The sequence below is a fragment of the Sarcophilus harrisii genome, chromosome 5 (genome assembly GCF_902635505.1).
Source record: "Sarcophilus harrisii chromosome 5, mSarHar1.11, whole genome shotgun sequence".
Classification (NCBI taxonomy): domain Eukaryota; kingdom Metazoa; phylum Chordata; class Mammalia; order Dasyuromorphia; family Dasyuridae; genus Sarcophilus; species Sarcophilus harrisii.
The window spans coordinates 260609760-260628719 of NC_045430.1; the positions used below are offsets into that span (position 1 = coordinate 260609760).

Sequence of the window (18960 nt, forward strand, 5' to 3'; positions counted from 1 at the left end):
AAAACTTGTGCTCAGATTCCTGCGCATCCTTGTGCACACTCTGGGAGGTCTTGTTGGTACCATTGTTTCTAAGAAGGCTGGGAGGAGCAGGGAGAGGACCCCTAGGGGAGCAGAGGCGGGACTCCAAAGGATGCTGGGGAGGGGAAGAGACGTCTCAGGGGGACCCAAGAGTGCTTGTCTGGCTCCCAGACAGGCCGGGGGGGCCTGAGGCTGCCTCTGGCCGTCAGGTTGTCGGAGCCTGGCCTGCCGAGCTAGGTTCCTGTCTGTGTGAGTGGAAGGAGCTCCCCGGCTGAAGAATACTCAGCCATACTTTGGCCGTCCTGAGTTTATTCTTTCTGGGAATTTCCTCATCCTCTCACGTTACCCGTTTTCTCCGTATTGTTATGAGTGATGCCTCTGAATCAGTATCAGTAAAAGTCATTGGTCAGTAATTAGATAATAAGTAATTTGGTAAAGGACGCAGCGAGTCATTAAGTAGACTTCCACCCTGTGTCTCGATGGCTGGGGTTTTGTGTGCGTTTGAGTCTTCAGGCCACTGTTTCACCAATAAGCTTAGAAGAGTGTTAGATTCAGTAAAGAAATCAGTAAAAAACTTCGGTTTGTTCTAAATGGCCTCTTTAGTCTGAAACAAATGAATAGCAGCAGGCCAATTTCATTTCCAAATCCATTTTGAGGCTTGGAGGTTTCTACTATTTCTATGTCGGCTTCCCTCGGTAATTTGAATTTTAAACACTTTTTGTCCGCGTCCTTTGTTATGTCTACATAACAGACTCGGCACTGATTTTTGAAACTTAGTTTTGTTGACTTAGAGGGTTTGCGTGAGTTTATATGATTAAGTTTAACATGGGTCAAGCCCCGCTATGGGAACATTTACATCTAAATGAATCTTGGTGAGGTTGCTCCTGACTGCCCGTGTGCACAGACAGCTGGGGAAAGAAGCCCCCGGTAGCCTTTGGGCCTTTAGGGTGTCCCCAGGTAAAGTGCCCCATTGAGGTGTTGTGGGAAGTTGGGGCAGGAGGCCAGACCCCCTGGGGTCCCGGGCACTTTTTGGGAGCTGAGGACTCGGCTCCTCGCGGTGCCCGGTGGGGGATGTCTGTGGGGGAGGCCCCTGAGAACTCCCCTTTGGGGCAGCGGCTGGCCACAGGCAAAGGCTCTGTCTGCTGTTCCGGCCCCGTCACCGCCAGGCCTTTGTACAGGATGGGCCTCCCTCCCTGCTGCCAAAGCGCCGGGGCCTGAGGCCTCCAAGATGGCAGGAAGAATGGGAGCCCGTGGGGACCTGAGGGCCGACGCCTTGGAGTTAGTCAGCCTTGGGAAGCTTTGCCCAGAGCCCCCCTTCAGCCTCCCCTGTAAGGGGAAGAGTTAGAACCTGCCCTTTACAGGTGTTTATCTTTGCAGATGACAGGGAGAAGCATGAGAAGGACCGAACTTAAATATTGTGGGGAAGGACTTGTCCCAAAGGCCCCTGGCGGGGGGTGGGGGGGTGGATGGGAGGTTTGGGCAAGACACCTTGGGAGGGCTCCCATTGCAGGAAGAATCCTACAGGTTTGGGGAGGAAATGCAACCAAATTATGGGGTCCTTAAGCTAGCCAGCGTGGTGTGCAGGCCCAGGCCTGCGGGGGACACAGGACAGCAGCTTCCTGCCTTCCTGGGCTTCCCCTGAAGGGGAGAAGGCGGCTCAGTAACTGTTGAGGGTCCGTTCAGGGCAGAGGAAGTGTAATCCGGAAGGTGAAGGCCCTGACAGCGGGTGGAACTGGTGGGCCCCTCTGGGAAGAGGGCTGGGGGCCTTGGGGCAAGGCCTGGGCCTAGAGGTGGCAGAGAGCCCCGGTGTGGCGAGGGGCTGGGACCCGGGAGAGCCGGCCCCCTGCCTCAGTTTCCTCAGCTGCCAGATGGAGATGCTCCCAGCGTCCTGCTCCCAGGCGGTGAGGGTCACTTAGTGGCAGGAAGTGTTGACTGGTGCTCTTTGGGTTGGTCTGTCCCCTGGCCAGCTGCCATCCAGGATCAGAAGGGCGGCAGCTGCTCTTCCTCCTGCCGGCCCACTGGGGTGAAGTTTGGCTGATGTGGCTCTCCCACCTCAGGAGGGGTGGGGGGCTTGGAGGGCCCCAGCAGAGAGTGACCCAGCACGGTGGTGACCCCACTGAAAACTGCGGGACGGCAGAAACTGCACGGAAAGACTGGACCCACAGGGTGGCCATGTGCGTGCTGTTTGTCCCCATTATTTGGTTCATTCTCCTGTGTTCTCCTCCCTTGTTACTACAGGGAACACGAAGCCCTCCAGTCCAGACTCCCCTCTGATTCTGGGCTCCTTAGGCCCTTGACCCCCCGCAGACCCTTCCTCAGCCACCCAACCCCTGCAGGAAACCTGTCCTGAAGGGCCTGTCGTCTCTATGCTCTGGCTGGGGGTCCTGCATGCCCCCGGACCATTCATTACTGAGGGACAAGCAGAGGGAGCGCAGGGCTGCTGGTGCCCCCTCCTCCACGTACCCGCAGGCCCCTGCAGAGCCGCCGGGCCTTCCTGGGACCCTGGGATGGCCTGATGGCTCCTGAGGCAGGCCGACAACGGCCCTACCTCCAGCACTCCCTGCACGAGGATGCAGAGAGCCCGGTGGCCGGTTGGAGGACCTTTCTTGCCTTGGGTCTGCCCCAACTGGGCAGCGAGTCTCTTCATGCCAGTGTCCATGGGCTTCTTGTCTTGAGGTCCTTCACCAGGAGCCCTTGGCTGGAAGAGAGGGCAGCTGTACCCCAGGCTTGCCCCCGGGCTTGGGGTCCCCGTGAGGACCACTTCTGAATCTGGGGGGAAGGAGGGCTTTCACACACAGGTGACCGCTCCGAGGCCCTGGGGAACCTTGCAAGGAAGTTTCCTGGATAGGGGAAGGGGCTTTGGGAGCTAGCAGGGACGGTAGAGAGGGAGAGAGATAATGAAGGTGAGCTCCCTGGAAAACTGTCTCGGAAGCCCCTGCTCCTCTCCTGGCTGGTCGGCTATTGCCAGTGGCTCTGAGTGAGCCCGAGTGGTTACCTGTTCCCCGGGGCAGAGGCTCCAGCCCCTCATAAGCCCCTGCTCAGCCTGGTGGCCACCCGCCTAGGAGTCCTCTAACTGCAAGGGGGTGGTCCTGGCCCAGAGAGGGTCAGCGACTTGGTGGGGATGATCGAGGGATCACGTCAGAGCAGCGGCATTGGCATTTCCTATGGTCCTCCCAGCTCTGGGAGGGGGCGCTGCTGTCATCCCCACTTTGCAGCTGAGGAGACGGAGTCGGAGGTGGAGTGGTGCTCCCAGTCAGTGCTCCTGAGGGTCTGAGGGCAGTCTTCCTGACTCCAGCCACACCAGACGCACGCTCCTCCCGTCCTTTCTGGCCCAGGTCTGTGCTGTCCATACTTGTTCTGGCTGCTGAGAACTTTGTGGGCATCCCTCTGGTGGGAAGGTGGGAAGTCTGGACCCCCCAACTGTCACCCCGTCCCCCATCCCCATCCTTGTGGGCCTCCTGAGGAGTTCCCAGGCCTCTCCCTCCCCTTCTTGGGGGTGTATTTGTCCACATTAATATGAAGTGGGCTCCTCCATCGGAGGATAAGCCAGAATGAAGCGGCCGCCGTGTTCCTTGTTCTCCCATCGCCGGGCCCTGGCGCAGAGTAAGTGCCTCCTAAACGATGGATGGATGAGGCAAGTGCTTGCACCAGCTATGCTAGAAGCCATGAACTGCACTGGGACCTCCCTGAGTGTGTTGTTAAGGGTGTCTTCCCAGCTTTTGGGACATTCCCCCTTTATGTGCCTGGAAGAGGGCAGAGAAGCGTCGGGCCTAAGAGATGCAGAGCCTGCTCCTCTTCCTCCTCCCCGGTTCTGACACCCTGGGCAGTCTGGGTTCTGTCCCACCGATGCTTAGGAAGGGCAGACGTAAGGCGGAGGGTTGGCGGGGGAGGTGAGCCACAAACAATAACACAGCCCAGCCCTCTAGGGTCATCGCAGGCAGGGACAGATGCTGAGCTACTTCATAAAAGCCTTCGTTCCATTGGGCTTTTATGGACTGGTGTGGGGATGATCCTAAGTCACACGCCCCCCAACAAACAAAAACAAAGGTTCTCTTCAGTACATTTAAAAATGTTTTTACTCAGTTTCAAGTTCCAAATTCCACTCCTCTCTCCCCTTTCTCTTTCACTCTGGGGGTGGCCATTGTGGCCGGGGCTCAGCTCATGCCAATCCAGACCCTGGATTTTCTTTCTCTCTTAGGATTCCCAGAGGGGCCCTTGGAGGGAGGGGGGGGTCACCAGAAGGAGGCAAAACGGCAATACCCTTAGAGGGACTGGGCCGCAGTCTGGTGGTCAGGGGCCTGGGCCTGTGGCGGGGGGCCTGGGCCGGAGCCAGCATAATTCCTCCAGACTCCTCAGGAGCTGGGAGCTCCTCCTCCTTAGCACACCTCTGGACTGCGACAGAGAGGCTCTCTGCCATAGGACTTCCCTAGTTGATCTAATTATAGTCTAGTTAATTAATTATGAGAAAGAAATGGCAGGAGCACCAAGTAGGCGGGATCTTTCTGCTGAATAATCCAGGCGATGCCCCGGCGCGCTCAGGTGCTGCGGTTTCCCTTTCAGATTATCAGCTAACAGAAGGACTGGCCATTACCCCGGAATTTCATGATGCGTTCAGAGTGCTTGGTCCCTCAGAGTGAGGAAGCAAAGTCGTATTTTAGCCTCGGCCCCCGTGGGGGACCAAGGAGGCAGCGGCTCCGAGCCTGTTTTGTGCCCATTTGATGCGGTGTCCGGACGGCTTGTGGTGGGACGCGAGCTCTGCTGTCCGAAGCCCTGCTTTCCGATCTCACCGGGCTGACCTTTGGCACGTGACGTCATCCCCAGCTGTAGAATGAGCCCTTTGCCCTGGATGACCTCTAGATGCCTTTCCTGGTGCCAGGTCTATGCCCGCCTTGGGGAGGGGCCTCTGGTACAGACGCAGGGGGACTTCCTTCTGGCCCCCCCGAGGCCATGGCCTGAGACCGCGGTGCCCGTTCAGTTTGGAGAGGAGCTCTTCAGGGCGCCACGGTTTTGTTTCCGAATACTCCCGAGGACTTGCCTCCGCAGTGGGGGCCGCCTTGGGGTCGTCCAGCAGCGTGCTCCGTCTAATTCTTCAGATGCACAACGATGTCCCCGCACCTCCAGGATGCTGGCGCGTAGATGGGCCTTCGTTTTAAGTTCCTCAGAGGTAGCGATGGCCCCCACATGTCTGACCTTAGCGTCTCCTGTGGGAGCACCCACCTCGACAGCTGAGCTCTGGTTGGTGTGTGATAGCCTGTTTTGTAAGCAATAGGGCGGTGCTTTCCCCTTTGAGATGTGTTGAATATTCTTGAGATATTTGTCTCGCATGATAGATCTCTCTCCACTAAAAGGAAGGACATTTAGTCTAACCCTATTTTACAATGACCTCCCGTTTTCTCCTTGTTTAGGGGATTTCTTTGTAAGTAATCCTTAACACTGGGTGAAAATGGAGATTGTGCAGCTGTTTCCAGTCGTCTCTTGAAATGAAAGGGCAGGAATTAGGTCCACTATGTCACTGCTCTTAGAGTTTTCAGGAGTCATGGCTTCCTCATTGTACTGCTTCGATCTAGAATTACATCCATTAGCACCTCTGAAATCAAAAGGACATTAGATTTCTGCAATCTAAGTTTTTAAATTTCAATTATTGGTAACTCCATAGTTTATGACCTTGATAAGATGCCTTCTGTCGTCTTCTTACAGTTCAGAGAATCGTGCTTGTAACTGAGAATGAGCACGTCTTAAACAAGACTCATTTTGGCCAAAATGGGTTTGAGTTGTGGAACCCCAGCTGAAGGCACACACTCAGTCTTGAGGCATAAGAAACTGGGACCTGGGGGAGTCTGGAATTTTCTGTGGGTGCTGACCCGAGAGGAAGGCTGGCAGGGGTCATCAAGGTACTTTACAAGACACGGGCACAATGGCTGCTGCTTGTCAGTAGCCTGACTGCTGGACAGCCGGGACCGGGGCTGATTTTCTCTGAGATTTTCCCCCATCCATCATTTCCCCTGTAGACACATGTAAGAGTCTTTAATTTGTTTTAGGAAGTCATTGCTTCCATACCAGGCGGTTTTCCCTGCACGCTGGTTTCCTTACTCCTGCTTAGTAAAACCATGCACTAATGACCTCTTTTTTTTTTTTTTTAATCTCCTAATTTTATTTTATTTTATTTTTTTTAATAGCCTTTTATTTACAGGATATATGCATGGGTAACTTTACAGCATTAACAATTGCCAAACCTCTTGTTCCAATTTTTCACCTCTTACCCCCCCACCCCCTCCCCTAGATGGCAGGATGACCAGTAGATGTTAAATATATTAAAATATAAATTAGATACACAATAAGTATACATGACCAAAATGTTATTTTGCTGTACAAAAAGAATCAGACTCTGAAATATTGTACAATTAGCTTGTGAAGGAAATCAAAAATGCAGGTGGGCATAAATATAGGGATTGGGAATTCAATGTAATGGTTTTTAGTCATCTCCCAGAGTTCTTTCTCTGGGCGTAGCTGGTTCAGTTCATTACTGCTCCATTGGAAATGATTTGGTTGATCTCGTTGCTGAGGATGGCCTGGTCCATCAGAACTGGTCATCATATAGTATTGTTGTTGAAGTATAGAATGATCTCCTGGTCCTGCTCATTTCACTCCGCATCAGTTCGTGTAAGTCTCTCCAGGCCTTTCTGAAATCATCCTGTTGGTCATTTCTTACAGAACAGTAATATTCCATAATATTCATATACCACAGTTTATTCAACCATTCTCCAACTGATGGACATCCATTCAGTTTCCAGTTTTTAGCCACTACAAACAGGGCTGCCACAAACATTCGTGCACATACAGGTCCCTTTCCCTTCTTATGATCTCTTTGGGATATAATCCCAGTAGAAACACTGCTGGATCAAAGGGTATGCACAGTTTGATAACTTTTTGAGCATAGTTCCAAACTACTCTCCAAAATGGTTGGATTCGTTCACAACTCCACCAACAATGCATCAATGTCCCAGTTTTCCCACATCCCCTCCAACAATCAGCTAATGACCTCTTGGTTGTCAAATATGATGCTCTTTTTGTCAGTCATCATCCTCCCCTCCTTAGGGATAGATACTCTTTTGGGGGAGAGCTTCTTTATGCTCTTCTCCCTGATTTCTAACAATGGCTAGTCCTCCGTTCTCCGGGGCTCTCGCCCACTTTCATGGATTCACTTATTACCTCTTGTAAGTACAGATCCCACCTTTCCAACTGCCTGATGGACAGGAGACATGGGCCCCTCCAACTCAGTCTGTCTCAGTCTGCCTCCATGTCCTTCTTTCCCTCAATGGCCCTACCAGCCTGCCATCAGCCTGTTCTCCAAACATGGTCACTCTCTCCATCTAGCAGTTGCCAGTCTCTTATCGATCCTGTTGCTGCAATTTTTCTCTTACCCTCCTCCTTTTCTGTTCTCATTATCAGCCTTCTAGACCAGTGATTTCCAAAACAGGGGTATGCAAAATTATCCATTGGGATGCACAAGATGTCAACACTATTTCCAAAATAGGAGTTTATGCTTTATTACTGTTTAATGCACAGATTAACATTGATCTCCTTAACTGGTCCATGTGCCAGCCAGTCCTGTGAGGTCCACCAGGTATCCCGCAGGATGCCCAAAGAGGACTCCATAAGATATGTCCCGGGTGCGTTTGCTGTTAGCACGTCACAGTGCATGGTTACCCAGTTACATGGATTTAACTGAACAGACTCATAGGGAGATGCAGCTGAAAAAAATCCCTGTGTAGAAACTGCAAGAAGATGGCCCTACGAACAGCAAGAAAACTGGAGATGGAGTGCCAGGCTCCTATGGAAGCTCTCCGCGGTCAGATGGTGACCTCAGCAGATCTGAGCTGCTGGGAACCAGTTTGTGGGAAATCTTAAAAAGTCAATGAGCAACACGGACATCACTAGTGGAACTCGAATGCAAAGCCCAGCACCTAAGAAGTGGGAGGGAATGGGAAACGAAAGCTTGAGGCTCCGCTGAGCTCCCTGGGGCAGGCCTGGCTCCTCCCCAGCTGCCTCCAGGGACAGCTCAGCAAACTCTGCCCATCCAGAGCAGAGGGCCGGCTCAGATGGCTCTGAAACCCCCCACCTCGCTTCTTGGCTCCCGGAGGGGGGTTGCCCCCTGCTCCCCGGCTCCCAGAGAGAGCTCCCCATTCTCTTGGTCACTCCAGCTTGAAACCTCAGCCCAAGCCTGTCATACCATCTGGCATCCTCTCTGGATTTTGCCTCCTGACTGGACCATGGCAGTGGCTGCCTCAGTCTCTCCTCGGTCTGGCCTCTGCTTTCCCCAAGGGCAGGCCCGACATGTCACTCTCAATGAAGGTCAGGGGCTCCCTCTCACCTCCAGGAACACAGAAAACCTTCGGCCTCCACTAGCTCTTTCCAGGCAGATTCTTACCCCTTACTTCCCACCATGTGCTCTGTCACTTGGGCCCCTGGCCCAGCTCTGCTCCCCCATTTCCCTGGAGTGTGCCTGATTTTCTGTGAGCTTGTGGGCCTCTTGAGTAGATGCATGAGGTTGTTCATCTTTCTGTCACTCCTCACCTAGCATATACTTTAAAGGGGTGAAAGATTTGTTGAAATGGTATTGATTTTTTTCTGAATTGACATGATCCACTACTTAATGACTTTTCCATGTGGAGGTTTATTTTTGTACTTTAAAGGAAAAAAATCTGTATGTTCATTGGAAGTAGAGTTTGGGGTACCGAAAAAAAGGATCTTTTTTCCTCTTTGTTATCATAGAGATACATGTATTTGATAAGCCAAGATTGTCCATTGTAATTGATTTTTTTTAATTGTAAAGAGAATTACAAATGAAACCGAAGCTCCAGTTTTAAGCTTTACTAACTTAAAATCACAGAGGAGAAACGTGTGGAAATGCCTCATGATATGATTGGGCTTTCTTCTGAATTTTCTTCTATTCCCCCCTTTGCATTTAAAAAAAAAAAAATTCAAATGATCCTTGGCTTCTATTTCCTGGCTGACCCATTCTTTCCCTCCATTCCCAGATTTGGGGGGGGGGGGAGGGTGTGGGTGTGGAAATGACTTGTAACGAGAAGTCAGTCAAGCAAAGCGATTTCCTCGTGACCACATCCAGAAGCTGATGTTTCTTTGTGCCCATCAGAAAGCCCCGTTGCAGAAATGCTCGTCCATATCTCCTATAGTTCCTAGGTCTTTCTGGTGTTCTGGCCTTGTGATAACTTTGACCATTGGTGTGTTTTCCCCCACAGTGCTGGTCCCAAAGGCGACAATATCTACGAATGGAGATCAACCATTCTGGGTCCTCCAGGATCAGTCTATGAGGGGGGTGTCTTCTTCCTTGACATAACCTTTACACCAGAATATCCCTTCAAGCCTCCAAAGGTAAGAATGTTTTCCATTTTCCCAAGAACATCAAGCCACAAAAGGTTTTGATGGACTTAATTTGTGTGAATCTTAGAGCCCATTGAGAGAGGGAGCAAGCCTCAGGTGTGGGGTCCTTGTGCTTCTGGTGTTAGCTGAGGGTCTTTCTGATTAGGTTGTGGGCAGAGTGGTCCAGAGTGAGCGCCCACCTTCACACTTGGGTTTGGTCTCTGGATCTCGCGTCTCTTTGCCCAGAGCAGACCTAGCAGCTGCTAGGGTTTGGGCCGCTGGCCTTCTTTTCTTGGCGGCAGATAGCAGTGTCCACACTGACCTCTCTGCCTCTCCCTTTGGAACATTGGAGCACTTTTTCCTGACCCTTTTTCTGAATCAGGATCTCTCACCTCTTGTCCAGTGCAATTATCCACAGTGATTTAGAGTACGTTGTTCCAGGCCGTATAATTTGTGTAAATTTTTAGTGGGAAATTGGGGTTATTTTTAATATCCTGTTCAGATAACGGGAATGACCTTGGGATTTAGTTTTAGAAAGCACAGCTAGATAATCATCTTTCTCAGCTACTTTTGAGTTTATTAGTTGAATTTAGATGTCAAAAACTTAGCATAATTTTTGATTTCTTAATATACCTAAAGAGCCAAGAAGTTAGTCAGTGTGTCTCTTTATATTTTCCATCCCCATAATGCTTTAAGTTGTTTCATTTCCCTGGGATTCATCAGTCTGACAGCCTTGGTGGAATCAATGTCCAGACTGGATAATGGGATAATGGACATGAAAATTATGTATTTCTCCTCCCCCCCCCCCCCAACCAATACTGAGCTTTAGCAGAGCTCACCACTCTGTGAAAGTCTAAGGGCCAAGGCTTTTGTTTTGGAGGGACGGCTGATGCCCCTAGCACTAACCTGGTTCCCTGGCGTTTGGGGAAGGAGCCCGGAGCCCCAAGTAGCATAGCCCTGGGTGGCTAGAATACGGGGTCCGAAAGCCCAGGCAGCTGGGGCGGGGGAGCAGTGGAGCGGGAGGACACAGCAGGCAGGCTCTGTACTTTTAGAAGTACAGAGCTTAGTGCACTGGCTACTTGGGATCTCCTAGGGCCGCCACGGTGGCCCAGGGCAGCTCCGGATGTCACAGAAAGCCTTTGGAAATGTCCGTCGGCCGACTCAGAGATGTCGTCTCGTTGTCAGTCCCTCCTCCGCGCATTTGACCGGCAGTCAGTCATGTGGCCCAGGAGCTCGGCCTTCAGCAGAATCTGCAGCATGCTCTGTCTCCCAGAGCTGTGAGCATGAGATCCCGGTGCAGAATTCAGGCTTCAGATGCCCGTGGCTTTTGTTCTGGTCATTTGACCAGTGCAGTCCCAGGCCATGTCTTTTCTCCTCGGCCCCTGGCTCTTCCCCCATCGATTATGGCAGTAGAAGCCCTCCTTGGGCAGCTCCTGTGGGACCGGAGCTCCCTAGCTCTGCGGCCCTCCTGGACTCTAGAAGCCCAGATTCGCTGAGCAGGCTCATCTTCCAGACTTCCCTCTTTTCCGTGCTATGCTGGGGCCGGGTGTTTTTAATTAGTAGAGCCCACTGAAATCTATCGTGCGAGACCCAGATGCATTCGTGTCACTTGTGCCTTTTCAAGTAAAATTCTCACAACAGCTTTTTCCTGCCTCCTCACACACATCTGTGCTACTTCCGGGTGCTCAGGGAGTGCAAACTAATGTTAGTATTACTCTAAACAGGATAAATTACAAATTACTCTGATACCAGATATGAATTGTTTGTAGATTCAACATTATTTTATCTTTCCATCCTGGATCTATAAGTGCTGTATTTCTCTTAAGAAAAGAGATAATTTACCAAAAAGTTTCTTGGGGTTTGTGCCTGTGAAGAGGAACAAGCGGTTCTCTCATACAGAAGAGCTATAGTACATTGCTGGCTACTCAGAACGTGTGGCTAGCCTCGGTAGCCACAGGTATTTTAGCCCACCTAGGCAACTTGGAAGTATTAGAATACAGATTTTAGGGGCAGCGGGAGGACCTGAGTTCAAATTTGGCCTCAGATACTTAACACTTCCCAGCTGTGTAACCCTGAGCAAGTCACTTAACCCCGATTGCCTCAATAAAAAAAGAATACAGATTTTAACAGACGAGGGATCCGGTGAAACTGAGAGGATGTTTAAGGAAGTTAAGTGAAGCCTGAGGGTAGTAACATCAGGGACAGGACCACATTTAGGCTTCCAGGTTCAGTGCCTCATCCCATCCCACATTTGCCTCTCAGAATACTGGAGAAGAGTTTTTTCACATTAAATGGACAGGAGGTCTCACTAGCCTGCAGAGTTGGGAGTTGGAACCCAGCAGCATGGGCCTCTGCCCTCAGGAGACCAAATCCAAGTCAGCAGCATCCAGGTTTGTCCGTGCACGCAGAGGGCTTGTAGCTGTGCCCTCTCTGCCAAACCTACCGGACTGCTCATTGTGACTGCATTCATCTCTTAAATTTAAAATAGTATGGTCTTTTTTTCTTCCTGTCACACACGAGCTTTCCAAAACGTAATGGTTTTGTTTTACAATTAACCATCCAAAATAAACAGCACAGACACCTGGGGGGATTCTCTAACATAATGAAAGATTTTTTAAGATCTCTGAATATGTATGATGAATTAGATGACGTCAAATATGCAGTCCAAGTTTTCAAACACAGAAAAGGAGACCTTTCCATCTCCTCTCAGGTCTCAGAGGCACTTGCCATGCTCCCTCCGGCTTCTGTGGAGATCCCACCCTGGGCTTTCCCATTGTCCTCAGTAGCTGAGCTCCTTCCATCTAATACCTTAGGAGGGATTCTTAAGGAGGAAGAAACCGGCCCAGAGAGGCCCGGGGCTCCCACAGGGAGGGTGTCGAAGGCTGGCACATAGTGCCCATTCCATAGCATCACCTGGAAGCTGGGTTCTACCATTAAACAGAATGGCTCTTACGGAGCCGGGAATAAAAAGGGGTGCTTTCTCTTCGAGGAGTTGGCAGAAAGGGGGCTTCCCCTTCCCCCCCCTCTTACTGGTGGATCTTCCAGGCAGTTGAGCCAGAACCTGGCCTGGCCCATTCGCCCAGTCCTTCTGAGGGCCACTGGGCACCCCCCCACCCCCACCCCCACCCAGACTCTGTCTCAACCTTCTCTGTGCAGTCTCTTCCTGGCCCTTAGTCTTCTGTGGTTCTCTGGGGCTCCGGCCCCTGTGTCTGGCTGCCTGCTCCTACAGGAAGACTTCTGACCTCCTGCCCACGTCCTTCCTCTCCTTTCCATAACTTTTTGCCCATCCTGGCATAGTCTGTGCCCATGGCTGCCTAGACTTTAAGAACTTAGCATTCTTTGTACATTCTCATTAAATCTGTAAAGAAACATTAATTTGTGTATTATAGCAGCCTGACGAGTTTCATTAGCTTTTCGTGGAAAATGATTATTTGGGGATCCGGAATCTTAAAGAGAAAACATTTCTATTTCAAGTGAAATCTATTTTCTTTCAATAGAACTACTACAATAAAGTGGTTTTGATTCCTTTGGTTGGGATTGGAGATGAAGAACTCTGGAGAATTGGAAGGGAGCTCCTGAATTGTGGCAGCAGTTTGTGGGAGGAGTTGGAGGAGCCAGGCTCCGTTTGCTTAATGAATTAGTTCCTTGCACCACACAGAACTGATGGCGGTCTGGGTAGTTCTGGTTCTCGGACAAGAAGGTGTTAGAATAGACTTGGATATGGAATGTTACACCTGAAAGGGGCCCTACAGAAAGACTGGAAGTAGGAGGCCGGCTAACAAATTTCCCTGCACGTACTCAAGTGTCCTTTGGTTACCAGGTTGTCTCTTTATTGAGCATTTTACAGAGTATCCCCTCATTTTGCGTCCTAAATCTGCAGTGACCCATTTGGAATGAGTGAGTTTTAGATCAACTTGGAAGTGATGTCATATTACCAGCCAACACAAGAGGTCAGCAGAGAACCAGCCGTCCTCAAAAGGAGCCCGAAAACAGTGTTCTGGCCTTTATGGCCACCAAGGTGTCGGAGGGGAGACGGGATGTGCTCAAACATACTCTGCTTTTGGCTGGCCTTCACCTAGCAGGGCCTTGACATTGGCCCATCTTCAAATTTATGCCGACTAGCCTCGTAAATCAACAGCAGGCTGATCTTAGCCAGGAGCTTTCTCAGCGTCCCTCCCGGCTGCCACTGGGCCGGGCTTGGGGGAGATTATCTGGCCCTTACAGGCCTCGTATCAGGAATACGTGTGGGAGATTTGTGGCCGAGAAAGGGCCTGGCACATCGCCCAGCCCAATTTCTTATTTCACAGATGAGAAAGTCAGATCCACTGAGCAAAAACAATGTTAAGTTTCTACTACATACACAGGAATCACTGAACCAAGTCCTGTGGGTAACAGAACATTTAAAAAATATCTTTTTAAAAAGATATTTTAGATTAGAGTCCCTGCTTCTCAGAGAGTTTACAGTCTAGTAAGAGGGCAAGTTGGCTAGCGGTCACTTAGTAATAATTGCATTAGAGAGGGACAAAATACAGTGCTCTGGACGTGATGCTGGAAAGAGGAGGTCTTTATTGACTTAGGGGATTAGGGAAGGGGTCATCTGAGTCCAGCTTTCAAGACTAGTGGGGAATTCAGCAAAAAAAGAAGGAAGAGGAGAGAGAATCTGGTTTGATGGATACATAGACTGCAAGAAAGGGAGTTATAATAAGGAAAGGCTGGGGAGGGGGGCTGCTGATAGGTTGGAAGGAGGGCTTTGAACTTGGCTAAGGACATGCCCCAGGGCGCAGGGGGCAGCCTGAAGAGATGAGAGACGTGACCTGGTGATGGAAGAAGGGGAAATGGAGGCAGGAGCATTGTTGGGGATTGGGGAGGAGAGAGCACAGCAGCCAACAGCTGGGTGGCTGGAACTAGTAAGGACCAGTCTTGTGATTGGACATGAAAAGCACTGGAGAACGCTGAGTGTGTGACCTTTGGGAGCAGTTAGTGGGAGGAGTTGGGAGCCGGTGTTATTTGTGAGGAAACAAAAGACTCGTATAAAATGTACTGGGGAAGGAGGATAGGTGCTCTGGGAGCTGGCTGAGGGGCCTGAGCGTGGGAGAGTTTGTAGTGTTGGGACCCCACTGGGGCAGGCTTGGAGGGGAAGGTGCAGGTGTCTCACCTCGGCCGTTGTCACAGGATGACTTCTCTCCTAGGTTACGTTCCGGACAAGAATTTATCACTGTAACATCAATAGTCAAGGGGTGATCTGTTTGGATATTCTGAAGGACAACTGGAGCCCGGCCCTCACCATATCGAAAGTGCTCCTTTCCATCTGCTCCCTGCTCACTGACTGCAACCCTGGTAAGATGGACCTGCCTCGACTGACCCTCTGCAACAGCCCCAACCTCAAACCCGCAAAAACAATTTTTAGGCAGATTAGCCAAGAGTTCTCTTAAAAAAAAAAAAAAAAAACAGATTGCATATTTTACTTTACCAACTATTTTTTTTTTAATATAACTTTTACCCAAGAAGTTGTGAACCCAGAAAATCAGGAGAAGCCTCTAGAACTTTACTACACTGTGTGAATTAGGAAGTCCTAGAGCAGTACTGTTGAGCTAATTGCCATGGCCAGGCGCTGGGGGCTCGGGGGCCTTTCTCTGCTCATTAGTTGGGGATCGCTCATTCGTGTCCTCCCTTCTGGCCCATTTCTCAAGCCACTCATACAGAAGACATAACTGCACAAACATTGGCTATTTCAGTCTGTCTCCATAGAGCAGTGCCTTTAGCTCTGTACTGGTGGCTTAGTTTCCCCACTTCCCACCTAAGGCTGCTGTGTGTGCTGTGGTATCGGCTGCCGGTGAGCAAGGTATTTCTTTGCCAAAGAGACACCGAGCTGCAGGAACACTGCTTTCTGCTGCATTTCAAGCAGCAAACAAAGTGATCTTTTCAGCAGGAACTAAATGGAAGTTGGGAAATTAAGCTGAAAGTATCGTGGCGGCACTCTTGGATCGGAAGTTCACCTGAGAATTAGATGCCATTCATTTTATTAGCCTTTACAAAGTGCCTACTGTGTGCAGAGCATATTGCTTCAGCTTTATGTAAACTTGGAGTGCCATAGCGATCCTTCGTTTAATGAGGGTTCCAGTCCAGGCAGCCTCAGTAGGGAAGGGCAATCATAGAGGGAGATGGAAGAGAACAGCTCCCTGAGCAGACGCAGGCGTCCTTAGGGGCTCATCTCTGCCCTCCAGGCCCTTGTTTGTGCCAGTGAGCCATTCTTGGGAGGGGAGGGGGCACCTGCAGACATGAGCACGTGACACCTGTGGAGAATGGTCGTGATTAGAGAGGACTTGCTTCATTCTGTGCTTCCCCTGTTAGTGTGCTCAGTGTTTGCCTGGAGCCGCCTCCCGTGGTTCAGGAGCTGTCTCCGGCTTCTGCCCCGGGGCCATCCCACGGCACTTCTCCATCGGGCTACGGAGCAGATACCTACTCTGTGCCAACTCTATGCCACCCCAAAAGGGCTCTCGTGGACATTGTTGTGACGAAGGGACCCTTGGTTGTGTTGGCCCTCCTTGGGGGGCGTTTGCCAGACAGACACAAGCCTCTTGGGGGCTTGTTCCATGTCAGGCACTGTGCCGAGCACCAGGGAGGAGGAGGAAGACAGACCCATCGCCCCTCATTGCTCAAATCAGGGTGCACACTTACACACCTGAGAGTGTCTGTGCCCAGTGGGGAGACGAGGGGTAAGGAAGAGGAAATCTGACCTGAGTCTCATAGGAGGCCAGGGAGGACGTCCTGTTGGAGCATGTGGATTGAGGTCTCCACAAGTTGGGCTGGAGAGGAGGGCCCTGGGACGGTTCTAAGTCCCTGGATCTCCAGGTCCCAGGGTTTGAGACATGCTAGTCACTCTCTTGTCCTAATTCAAAATGAGGCTCCTAAGTGGTGAAGAGAATGCACAGCTCCACCAGCCATGCATTTGTGTTGCTTGTCTTCCCATAGATTTTCCACATTGTCCACTAGTCCCCGTTTTTTTTTAATCTTTGCCCCTTGGCCGGGCATCAGGCAGGGCTTGAGAGTTTTGATCTGCATGCCTTCTGATTCAACCAGATTTAACAAAATTGTTTATAAATTATCTAGTTTTCCCCTAAAACGTCAAAATATGAGAAGAGGATGCGAGACACAGGAACACTCATAGCAGAGAGGAAAAAGATACATTTTTAAAAGTGGAAACAATAATGTAGAATCACGATACCTTGGAGATATTTAATATAATTGTTAGTCTAAGATGACATTATATTGTAATTAATGTTTTTAGTGAGTCAGTTTTGTTTTTTATTTTCGTGTTTCAAGTGTTTAGTTTTTTTTCTTGCTTTGAGACTGAGTTCTCCCTGGTTTGCCCAGGCTGGAAATAGAATGGCTGAATTGGGGGGGTTGCTCGATTGATCCACCAGCCTCAGTCTCCCCAAGAGCAAGGATCACAGACCTCTCTAGAGCACTGTGTTAAGAAAAGTAAGGAAGCATTTGTACATTCAAAATACAAAAATTTCCATCAGCAATCATTAAAATGAAACTTTATGCCACTAGAGAAAGGTTGAGGTGTAGAAGGGAACAAGCGATTATTAGTCCCCTAGAATATGCATCTTACAATTATCTCATTTTGCTTCTCTTAACCACCCATGCTATTATTATCCCCATTTTAAAGATGAGGAAACTGAGGCAGACAGAAGTTAAGTGACTTGCCCAAAGTCACCCAGCTAGTTAAGTATCTGAGGTCACATTTAAACTCGGGTCTTAAGCTCCATGTGCTACTCCACAATCTAGTTGCCCCAGAATACATTTCAGTTATTTGGAAAACTTTTTTTTAGTTCCTGGAGATACCAACTAACAGATATTACTTTATCCACTTACATAACAAATATTCCAGATCTGTCCAAAGGCATCACACGTAGAACCAAAATGATATCCCCGTGATAGGAGCATCCAAGACTTTTGTGGGGGGGAGGAGGGATGGATAATGACTGAAGGTTTTTCTTCCATTTGCTGACTTCTTTGCTGATGAAAGTTGCATCAAATCCCCTCCTTGGACCAGAAGCCTTTGCCAGCCCGCCTTCCGGGCTACATAGTCCATTTAACCCATCTGTAGCTTGTTTGTATAGAACTATTGTATGTTCTGTCCCGGACTGTGAGCCCTCAGGAGAAGGACTTTTGCTTTTCCTCACATCCCCAGTGCATGGCACAGTGTCTGGCATGCGATAGAGACTTAACCAATGTTTATTAACTATCAATCATTATGTCTTCAAGTCCTATAGAAAACAGGGTAGTAAAGTGTATAAAATGAGATCTTCAAGATACATTGTTCGCTGATTGTTTCATCCTCATTCACTAGATGTGAACTTTCTGCCCATGGTATAACAATTCCCCAAAAAAAACATTTTTTGATGTTCTTTTTCTAGTCTTAATAAGTAATAATTTCCTGTTGTTTCTTTTTAGCTGATCCCTTAGTGGGAAGCATCGCCACTCAGTACATGACCAACAGAGCAGAACACGACAGAATGGCCAGGCAGTGGACCAAGAGATATGCGACATAAATTGGGTTTTCACCAAATTTACATTATTTGTCTGTGATGGAAAGAGCTGCTTATGATTTTGAAGGGGTGGGGGGAGGGTGGGAGCTGATAAAGAGTAGGGTATTTCTATAACAGATTTTATTCAGTCTTTTATTTCCTAAGATTTTGTTGTTGTAACTTAAGGTATCTTGCTACAGTAGACAGTTAGAATTGGTAATAGCATCTTTTGAGACTGTCATTAGTTCTGCAATATTAGCTCAGATATAGTACAAAAAAGAACGTACATATAGACATTTTGGGTTCTGTTGCTTGCAATATGTAAAAGATGAAAAAACAGCTTAATTTTGTACAGGTACATATGGCATTTATGTAAAGTCCTTCCACAATTACCCTTTTTTTCTTCTTTTCTTCTTTTTTTTTTTTTTTTTTTTTTTTGTAAAAAGATGTTGGTTTTTCTCCCCCATGAGAGGGAACATTGATATTTAACAATTACTTTTTAGAGACTGTCATCTCATGATATATATGGACAAGTGGATCTATGGCACCCATATAGGAAATGAGTAGTTAATGTATTTTATTTTATATGCCAATCTACTTTAGTGTGAAAAGATTAGAGGTTTTAATCAGGACTTACAGAAACCTGTAGTGAAATACCTTAAGCTGTTTAACTGTAAGGCGTGGAATAGGAGTCATTCAGTGGATTGGTTATATGTTGTGGGCTACTTCAGTCTGCCTTTGTTACTGTGCTAATAAAAAGCTATTAAAAACGAGGCTACAGCCCTTTCTTTACTCTTGGTGGAGGTTTTAAGGTCCCGTCAGCCTTTCACATCACAAGCTGAAATGCTCAAAAAAGTAATGTTGCCTTTGTCAGTTAAATTGATAGCAGGACAGGATTTGCAATAGAGGCTTCATTAATAAAAGTGATCACCCTAGGTCAGCTTTTCTCCACTGCAGATGTAACTCTTACATATTCTGCTGCTTGGAGATTCAGAGTTCTGTGAGACTGATTGATTGGCTTACA

General features: G+C 49.1%; 1 protein-coding gene across 1 annotated transcript in view; it reads left to right on the forward strand.

Moving 5' to 3' along the window:
• The window catches only part of LOC100919271 (ubiquitin-conjugating enzyme E2 E1), a 38368-nt gene extending 19658 nt beyond the window's left edge, over positions 1–18710 (forward strand). The window contains exons 5-7 of the mRNA XM_031940352.1: positions 9279–9411; positions 14589–14736; positions 17863–18710. Of these exons, the coding sequence (XP_031796212.1) occupies positions 9279–9411; positions 14589–14736; positions 17863–17960 (379 nt within the window). The 3' untranslated portion in view covers positions 17961–18710. The remainder of the gene's footprint in view (positions 1–9278; positions 9412–14588; positions 14737–17862) is intronic.
• Positions 18711–18960: the final 250 nt, after the last annotated feature.